General features: G+C 39.7%; 1 protein-coding gene across 1 annotated transcript in view; it reads right to left on the minus strand.

Annotated features, from left to right (window-relative positions):
- The window catches only part of LOC140245987 (uncharacterized), a 10,478-nt gene extending 1,430 nt beyond the window's left edge, over positions 1-9,048 (minus strand). The window contains exons 1-2 of the mRNA XM_072325436.1: positions 8,997-9,048; positions 4,559-4,817 (exon numbers count right to left, since the gene is read on the minus strand). Coding sequence (XP_072181537.1) covers positions 4,559-4,817; positions 8,997-9,048 — 311 coding nt within the window. The remainder of the gene's footprint in view (positions 1-4,558; positions 4,818-8,996) is intronic.
- Between the last annotated feature and the right edge of the window lie 927 nt (positions 9,049-9,975).

Genomic DNA, 9,975 nt, shown 5'->3' on the forward strand with positions numbered 1-9,975 from the left:
GTTAATTTGTGTTTTGACAATTTAAAGGAAAATCTAATCTTCGTTTGGATGATATTATTCGTAAGCAAAAAATAAGTAGATAGATTAATTGGATAATAAACAATGCTAAAAAAAGACACCTACGATACCGTGAATTTCAGAAATCAATTCCTTGCTCAATTAGTAAAATAAAAAATCGAATTGAAAAGAAAATAAGGAAAAACGATTTGAATACAATTGGAAAAAAATACACTGAACGATCAAAGAATAGATATATACCGTATAAAATACATTAGCTATGATTTTACGTCTAGAAAATAAAGAGTATTATTCTCAGCACTTGTCGAGATTTAAGTCTTATATTAAAAAGACTTCGAAAGTTTTAAAGTAAACAGTTGATATTCAGGAAAAAAAAAGGCTGAGTTTGATGAAATAAAGCTTGATGATGAAATAATCAATGATCCTATTGATATTGGAAATATTTTTATTCATTATTTCTCACAAATAGGTGAAATGCTTGCCCAGAATGTATCCCGATTACAACTCAATACTTTACTTACTTCTTAGGTCAGCGTAACTCCAACTCCATTTTGAACTCCAACAAATACACTGTATGTATGAGATTATTGATATTGTATCCTCTTTAAAAATCAAGCAAACTTCTGGTTATGATGACAGAGACAATTGTATTCTTAGAGGTATTGTATCTTCAGTTGCAGATCTTCTGGCTCATATTTTTCATTTGTCAATTTCTAATGGTGAGTTTCCTGATAAAATGAAATTTGCTAATTTAATTCCAATATTAAAGAAGGGCGACAAACTGGATATCAGTAATTATCGCCAAATTTCTTTATCATGTTGTCCAAAGTTTTAGAAAAAGGAAATGATTTTCATTAGAATTATTCAATTTCTCAATCTGCGCAAAACATTTACAAATGTCCAGTTTGGTTTTCGAGAAAAATATAGCATATCCATGCCATTCTTATTATAGTTTTGTTGACAAAGTAGTTCATGTAATTGACAACACTCTCATTTGACAAGTATTTTCTCGGACTTCTTCAAGGCCTTGGAGTGGTTCAATAGTTATTTAGTTAACTGCAAACAATTTGTTTCCATTAAATATAATAATTCATCTATAAGAGATGTTAAGTCTTTTAGGGCCATTGTTATTCATAGTATGAATGACTTTTTTCCGTATCTGAATGAAGTATTTTCCTTCATACATTTTGCTGATGATACCAATGTATTTCTTGTCCATAACGGTATCGATGTTCTTGTTCTAAAAGTTAATGTAGAATTGAATAAACTAATTGGGTCAAAGCCAATAAGGTATCACTGAACGTTCAAAAACGAAATATCGGCATATGCTTTTCAGTAATACTGCTGTTTTATTCAGTTCAGAGATAGTTCTGGACAGTTTTGATTTAGAAAATGTATCACGATTCCAAATTTCGTTGTAACTGCAGATAATAAACTCTCTTTGAAAATACATATTGATTGTATTTGTAAAATAATTTCGGGCAATAGAAAACCCCAGGTGTTATGAACAGATTGAAATTCATATCCCTCAGAAGTCATTACTTATGTTATTCTCCTCTTTAATATTACTTTACCTTAAAGGGGGATGGCTAGTAACTGATCAGTGGGAATCAGTGGGAATGCTGGGGGATGATTGTTGCAATCCTTGTGGGATTCACTTAAGAGTACATTATATATCTATGGTTGTGTGAAAATTATTTGCTTCAGAATGGTCTCATATTCAAATAATGTGCAGTTTAATGTTTTCAGGTTAGCATACCTGAACAGTGACGGGGCGATTAAATTGCACATTACTTGAATACGAGACCATTCTGAAGCAAATAATTTTCATACAACAATAGATATACACTATATAATGAACTCTTAAATTAACCCCACAAGGATTGGAACAATCATCCCCTAGCATTCCCACTGATCAGTTATTAGCCATCCCCTTTAGTCATGGAACCTTAACTTGTGGGCAATACTCATTAGACATTCCCTATAGAGTATATTATACCCGCAAAAGAAAGCCCTCCGTATCATTTTGTTCATCTCCCATATACGCTCACATACAAGTTTATTGTTTGCTTCTAGTAAGTAAGTTATTGAAAATCATTACGTTGTCTTTTATTTAAAGGGGACCCAAACCCAAAGAGCAATGTGGATTGAGGGAATGCAGCAACATAGTAGACGTATCAGTGAACGTTTGAGGAATATCGGACAATCGATGCAAAAGTTATGAATTTTTAAAGTTTGGGTGTTGAAGCCGCTGGATGAGGAGACTTCTAGAGGTTATGATGTATGAGTGGACAATAATATAAAGAAAATATAAAGGAATTCAATTAAAAATCATTTTTCATGAAAAGTACACATTCCATCAACTTGATAATGACATATGTTACGGGTAGCAATTATTTCCCCTGCTTTCTGAAAGCGGTTAGTCAAGTGCGCTGTCATTATGCTGGAAAAGTGAATTTTTGTGGAATTCCCTTTACAATTATGTACAAAACATAATGAAGATACTAAAGAATTTGTATTTCGGGAAGCTTGATTTGGCAACCACTTTGTTTATGCAAATTAGATGGTCTTGTACTAAAAATTCCGCTTGCAAATCGGGTTTTGGATTCAGTGTACTCAAATCATTCAAAAAAAGTCCAGTTCCCAACTTTTACAAAAAAAGATGCCTCTAACAGCCACATTTTTCGAAAATCTCAAGAGACTTTAAGGTCAATAACGGCGAGGGAGAAAAACACGGAACACGCACCACAGTTGAACGAGGATATAACAAGTATTCCGGTGGGCTTCTAAAATGGCAGCAAAAAAAAAGAATGCATACACAAAATGTTGACCGAAGAGGAAGGAATGTACATCTTACAAACAGAGAGACTATACTTCGTAACATTGATCCTAGACAAACCCACCTGCCGTATACGAATGTTAGATCTCTTCGTCCATACCTCGCTAGCTTAGTTTTATGTGGTTGTCAAAATTGTCATTATGCTGTTATTGTCAATCTTCAATAATGACGTGCAATAATTCATACAGAAATTAACAGCTTTTGGCGAAAATGAAGAAGAATTTTATAGCAGAGGTGTGAATTAAAAGAAGAGAGAATACAAGTTGGTCAAGCCACCCCCCCCCCCAAAAAAGTAAGTTATCCGTTATCATTATGGGTGCTGTTCGTTATTCCGAAAGTTCGCTATTCCGAAGGTTCGTTATTCCGAAAGGTCGTTAATCCGAAACACGCAAATTCCCTATACCTAGAGGTTCGTTAATCCGAAAATGAAAAAGGGTTCGTTAATCCGAAAATTTGTGGCGTTATTCCGAAGGTTCGTTACTCCGAAGATTGGTTAATCCGAAAATGAAATTCGGAACAATGAACCTTCGGAATAACGAACCTTCGGAATAACGAGCTGTAACCATCATTATAAGCACCAGTCGCAAAAAAAAAAAAAAAAAAAAAAAAAAATATATATATATATATATATATAATATTTTATATATTTATTTATATTTATTTATATATTATATGTATATATATATATATATATATATATATTTGCAAACGCACATCAAAATACTTGAACAATGTACAATCTGTATCTCACTTTTGGTTGTACCTTAAGCTATACCTCTCTAATTCTGTGTGAAATGACTCAACTGTATGGGTGTTTGTTTATTACTTTTTTTTTGTCGTACACATGGCTCAAACAATAGTGTCTGTGTGCCTCGACATCTAATCATTTTCTATATTTTGTCTATATTTACTTTAAAATTCTTAAAGATTAGTATTGTATGATATGTTTTTCTATTCCCTGCGAAAATCTCTATATGTATGTATGTATGTATGTATGTGTGACGGAGAATGACTTGCAGTATAGACGTTGCACTATGGCCTTTATTTCCCAAGCTTTCGACTGTGTAACCAGTCTTTTTCAAGGGCTTTTAAGGCGTTGGGATTTGCTTGTTTTGTGTGGTGTGGTGTCAGAGGGATGAGTATATATATGCATATATATATATATATATATATATATATATATACATACATATATTATACTGTCGTGAAAACTTTAAATGTAAACAGATAAATTTTGATATATAACATGGTTTTACCAATTTGTTTTCCGAGTGATCTACGCTTTAAAAGCTCCATTTTTAGTAATTCACTCTTTTCCATCGATTTATCTATCTACATTTTGTTGTTACCACTGCAAAGTATGCACCGTTTATATTCATTCGTTCATATAAATATTTTATGATTTGTATTGCTTACAAATAATTAACAACATATGAGTTATTAATGTATGCTTTTTATTTGTATAACTTTAGTGTTGGATGGAAATAAATCTCAACTGAATTGAAAACAGAGTAATCTGAAGTAAAGACCTATTTTTTTTTTTCCAGCAACTGTGTGAATAATGTGTGACACATTGCGGGAGCCGGGCGCCCTTGAACTGTTAGAATGTTTCTACAGATAAATGACGCTATATAAATGCTGTTTCATCATCATTATCATCAGCAACAGCATCATCATAATTGAGATGAAAGATGTACTTACGCCAATAATTCTGGGTTGACTTTGGACGGATACGGAAAATAAGCCTGAATGGTTTTAGCCATGCCGTGAAAGATCGCTTCGTTTCCAGTGAATTCTTTTGGTAGGTCCATAATCATTTTCTTGGCGTGCATTTCTGATAACTGGCTGAAAGTGAATGGTTCGAACCAGATCTCCGTGTCCTCGCCGAGATACGTGAGACATTTAGCTAGGGCCGTCGATCCACTTCGAGGATTGCACCACAGTATAAGGCGACGTGGCTCTCTGCATGGGCGTAAATCCCGGGGGGATGGGGGGATATATCCCCCCCCCCCCTGAAATGGAGGAGGGGGGATGGCCTGTACAATCATCCCCCCCCCCCCCCTGAATTTTGAAAAAAAAAAATGGAGGAAGCAGAAATGTGATTGTATCAATTTTGGCATATTGCATGACGTTTGTACGCCGGCCTTCAGACAGGTAACAGAGCTGAACAGTATTCTATCTTGTAGGAAATTGTAGTTTCTCAAGCGCTCGCTCGCTTCGCTCGCTCGCGAAGAAAGTAACATCGACATACACTGTAAGGTATGGCTCAGACGTTGACAACGTCAAATAGTATAGGCCTATATGTAAACATGCTATGACGCGAGTAACTGGGGACCATCTGAAAGATATGTACGAAAGCAAACAAACAAACAAACAAACAAACAATAACAAAAACTATATTGCCATAATTGAACCCCCTCCATTTCCTGAATCATTCCTGAGAAACGACAGTGACTGGTGACTCAGTCAGGATACATCTATGAGCATACCCAGGGAAGATCAGGGGCGTCGAATCTATCTCGGGGGGGGGGGGGGGGCAAATGGGCATTTGCCCCGCCCCTACGGAAGTGTTTAGGCAGACAAATCATTTATCCCCCAAGCAATTCCCGAGATGAGGACAAATCTCGAACTTTCTTAATGGAAAATTGTCCAAATATCGCCAGAACTACGCACCAGATCGTTGTACTGCAATTATAAACATGCAAAAGCTCCGATATACAGGATCCCTTTCGATAGACTTTGTACACTTTTGAGATTGACGTATATTTCCCTAATTTATCATAGAGTGTGCAGCAGATCTTTCACTTAACAAAAGCACCCTCATATGCAAAGGCGTCGATGGGGGGGGGGGGGGGGGATGGTCCCCCATAAAAGTGGGACAAACAAAAGCGAAAAATATAGCTACAAACGGCAGTGTTTGGAGTGTAAAATGTCAAAATTTTAAAGCTCGCTCGCTCCGCTCGCTCGCATTTAATCGCTATGCCATTCTCCTGATGCTGCTGCCAGTGAATGGCAGCAGTTGCGCCCGGTGCGCCCCGGCCCCATAATTTCCAAAGCGAAAAATATAGCTACAAACGGCAGTTTTTGGACTGTAAAATGTCAAAATTTTGAAGCTCGCTCGCTTCGCTCGCTCGCATTTAATCATTATGCCATTCTGATGTTGCAGCTAGTAATTGCCAGCAGTTTTCGCCCGATGCGCCCCCCTTAATTTCCAAAGCGAAAAATATAGCTACAAACGACAGTTTTGGGACTGTAAAATATCAAAATTTTGAAGCTCGCTCGCTTCGCTCGCTCGCATTTAATCGTTATGCCATTCTCCTGATGTTGCTGCTAGTAATTGCCAGTAGTTTTCGCCCGGTGCGCCTCCTTAATTTCCAAAGCGAAAAAATTCAGCCACAAACGACAGTTTGGGGGACTGTAATGTCAAAATTTTCAAGCTCACTCGCTTCGCTCGCTCGCATTTAATCATTATGCTATTCTCCTGATGTTGCTGCCAGTAACTGCCGGCAATTTTCGCCCGGTGCGCCCCCCTTAATTTCCAAAGCGAAAAAATACAGCCACAAAGGACAGTTTTTGGGACTGTAAAATATCACAATTTTCAAGCTCACTCGCTTCGCTCGCTCGCATTTAATCGTTATGCCATTCTCCTGATGTTACTGCCAGTAATTGCCGACAGTTGCGCCCGGTGTGTCCCCCCCCCCCCCCCCTTGATTTCCAAAAGCGAAAAAATACAGCCACAAACGACAGTATGGGGACTGTAAAATGTCAAAACTTTCAAACTCGCTCGCTTTCATTTAATCGTTATGCCATTCTCCTGATGTTGCTGCTAGTAATTGCCAGTAGTTTTCGCCCGGTGCGCCTCCTTAATTTCCAAAGAGAAAAAATACAGCCACAAACGACAGTTTGGGGGACTGTAAAATGTCAAAATTTTCAAGCTCACTCGATTCGCTCGCTCGCATTTAATCATTATGCCATTCTCCTGATGTTGCAGCTAGTAATTGCCAGCAGTTTTCGCCCGATGCGCCCCCCTTAATTTCCAAAGCGAAAAATATAGCTACAAACGACAGTTTTGGGACTGTAAAATATCAAAATTTTGAAGCTCGCTCGCTTCGCTCGCTCGCATTTAATCGTTATGCCATTCTCCTGATGTTGCTGCTAGTAATTGCCAGTAGTTTTCGCCCGGTGCGCCTCCTTAATTTCCAAAGCGAAAAAATACAGCCACAAACGACAGTTTGGGGGACTGTAAAATGTCAAAATTTTCAAGCTCACTCGATTCGCTCGCTCGCATTTAATCATTATGCCATTCTCCTGATGTTGCTGCCAGTAACTGCCGGCAATTTTCGCCCGGTGCGCCCCCCTTAATTTCCAAAACGAAAAAATACAGCCACAAAGGACAGTTTTTGGGACTGTAAAATATCACAATTTTCAAGCTCACTCGCTTCGCTCGCTCGCATTTAATCGTTATGCCATTCTCCTGATGTTACTGCTAGTAATTGCCGACAGTTGCGCCCGGTGTGTCCCCCCCCCCCTTGATTTCCAAAAGCGAAAAAATACAGCCACAAACGACAGTATGGGGACTGTAAAATGTCAAAATTTTCAAACTCGCTCGCTTTCATTTAATCGTTATGCCATTCTCCTGATGTTGCATGCTGCCAGTAATTGCCAGCAGTTGTGCCCGGTGCGCCCCCCCCCCCTTAATTTCCAAAGCGAAAAATATAGCTACAAACGACAGTTTTGGGACTGTAAAAAGTCAAAATTTTCAAGCTCACTCGCTTCGCTCGCTCGTATTCAATCGTTATGCCATTCCCCTGATGTTGCTGCCAGTAACTGCCAGTAGTTGCGTCCGGTGCGCCCCCCTTAATTTCCAAAGCGAAGAAATACAGCCAAAAGCGGCAGTTTTGGAACTGTAAAATGTCAAAATTTTCAAGCTCGCTCGCTTCACTCGCTCGCATTATGCCATTCTTCTGATGTTGCTGCCAGTAATTGCCAGCAGTTGCACCCGGTGCGCCCCCCTTAATTTCCAAAGCAAAAAAATACAGCCACAAACGGCAGTTTTTGGACTGTAAAATGTCAAAATTTTCAAGCTCACTCGCTTCGCTCGCTCGCATTTAATCACTATACCATTCTCCTGATGTTGCTGCCAGTGATTGACAACAGTTGCGCCCGGTGCAGCCCCCCTTGATTTCCAATTAAGCGAAGAAGTATAGCTACAAACGGCAGTTTTTAGCATGTAAAAGCATTAGGGCCTATGTCAAAATTTTCAAGCTCGCTCACTCCGCTCGCTCGCATTTAATCGCTATGCCATTCTCCTGATGTTGCTGCCAGTGATTGACAGCAGTTGCGCACGGTGTGCCTCCCCCCTTAATTTCCAAAGCGAAGAATATAGCTACAAACGGCAGTTTTTGGACTGTAAAATGTCAAAATTTTCAATGTAAAAAGATTTCACCGTGGGAGGGAGAAACCCCCTACCATACCCTCCCCCCCCCCCCTCGCTTGCTTCGCTCCCTCACGATCTCATAACAGCTCCCCTGAATCCTGTCTACGCCGGTGATAGGCCCCACTATTTAGTAGGCCTTCGCAGTGATGTCACACAGGCGGAGCAAGAGCTGAAATACCACGATTTAGTCATTCAATAATATATTGTGAATATTTCATTTTCTATTGGTTTTTTAAAGAAAAAACAAACAAAAATTTCACCAAAAGTGTGCACCAGATCGCTGAATTTCAGGTCTGAAAATGCAAAATCTTCCTCGTGTGGGAGAGGGACACCCCCCCCCCATACACACCCTCCCCCGTTAACCCGTTAACCCGGTCGCTCCGCTCTCTCTCACAGATATTTCAAAAACAAAAAATATCTTCATACTTTTAAGGTCTGATTTTCCGCTGCAAGTCATCTGACAAGCAAAAAATAAGCAACAACAAGAACAAAAAGTCTTCATATTTTTGCTGCCACTTTCCTCTCACTTTATATTTCATGCAAAAGAGTGGGACACCCGATCCCTGTAAAGTGTGCGTGTGGGGGGGGGGGGGCACCAAGCTTCTTCCCCCCCCCCCCACCCCCAAGGCTGCGCCGGTCCGGTTATGGGCTTGTAATCGTGGTGATGGTGACCATCCCCCCCACTCCTCAGTACGGATTTACGCCGTTGCTCTCTGGCATCTTGTTCAGAAGTGGTAGCCATTCCAGACGACATTACCTTTCCCAAGCGAGGAGTTGAAGTTACAATTTGAAACGGTCATGTAGTTGTGATAATTTAGGCACCACTGTTTACTAAATATTACCGGGCTAATCTTCCTCAACCTATGTCGCAAGATCTTATTCTCATGAATTGAGCCCCACCGTAGGCCTATTGACTTCAACGGTCCAGTGGTGGAGCTTTCTTGCACATTAGGCCTACATTATACATTGTTATTGTAGAATACTCGTGCTGCGGCTCCACCAATTGCAAAGCGGCGGCGTCAATTTCCACTTTCTTTCTTTTTTTGATACTGGACAATGCTTTTTCCGTCCTTCCTGCTTTTCTTTCATGTTGTATCCTTTCATTCTTTTTCTATTTTCTTTCTTCCTTTTATTCTCGGAAAAACATCCCAGTGTCCCCTACTTATTTTACCATTGTTAGTAGTTTACGCTCGGATGCAGGACTATAGGCCTTCTGTTGCTTACTGCGGTGGGGGCCTAACGACTCTGGCTCTTTGGTCTAAAGCAGATTCTGGCATTTCACTCTTGAGAAAGTGTTAACTGAGGTACTGTTTCCTTGTCATTGTGCAGCAATGCGAGATCTGATCCTTACAATCTATCCTGGCTATGAGAGCGAATGGAAGCTATTCACGGTAGAGGCATGATTATCTGATCAGGGAGGTGGAAGAGACCTTTCACCTCAGTGGTCTGACCAGAGCTAGCTCCATAATGGTCTGACAAGGTATTCCGAGGCTGGCATCGCCCTGGTCTAATCAGGGAGGTCACACGGTGCCTTGCAAAAACCCAGAAATGTAGAAACGCCCACTAAAGTAGAACATCAACCACTTAATGTAGAAAATCGCCCACAATTTTAATGTAGAAACTGGGCAGTACCTACATCAAATGTATAGAAAAGCCATGCAAGGAATGTAGCCTACATAAT

The sequence above is a fragment of the Diadema setosum genome, chromosome 2 (assembly GCF_964275005.1).
Source record: "Diadema setosum chromosome 2, eeDiaSeto1, whole genome shotgun sequence".
NCBI classification, from domain to species: domain Eukaryota; kingdom Metazoa; phylum Echinodermata; class Echinoidea; order Diadematoida; family Diadematidae; genus Diadema; species Diadema setosum.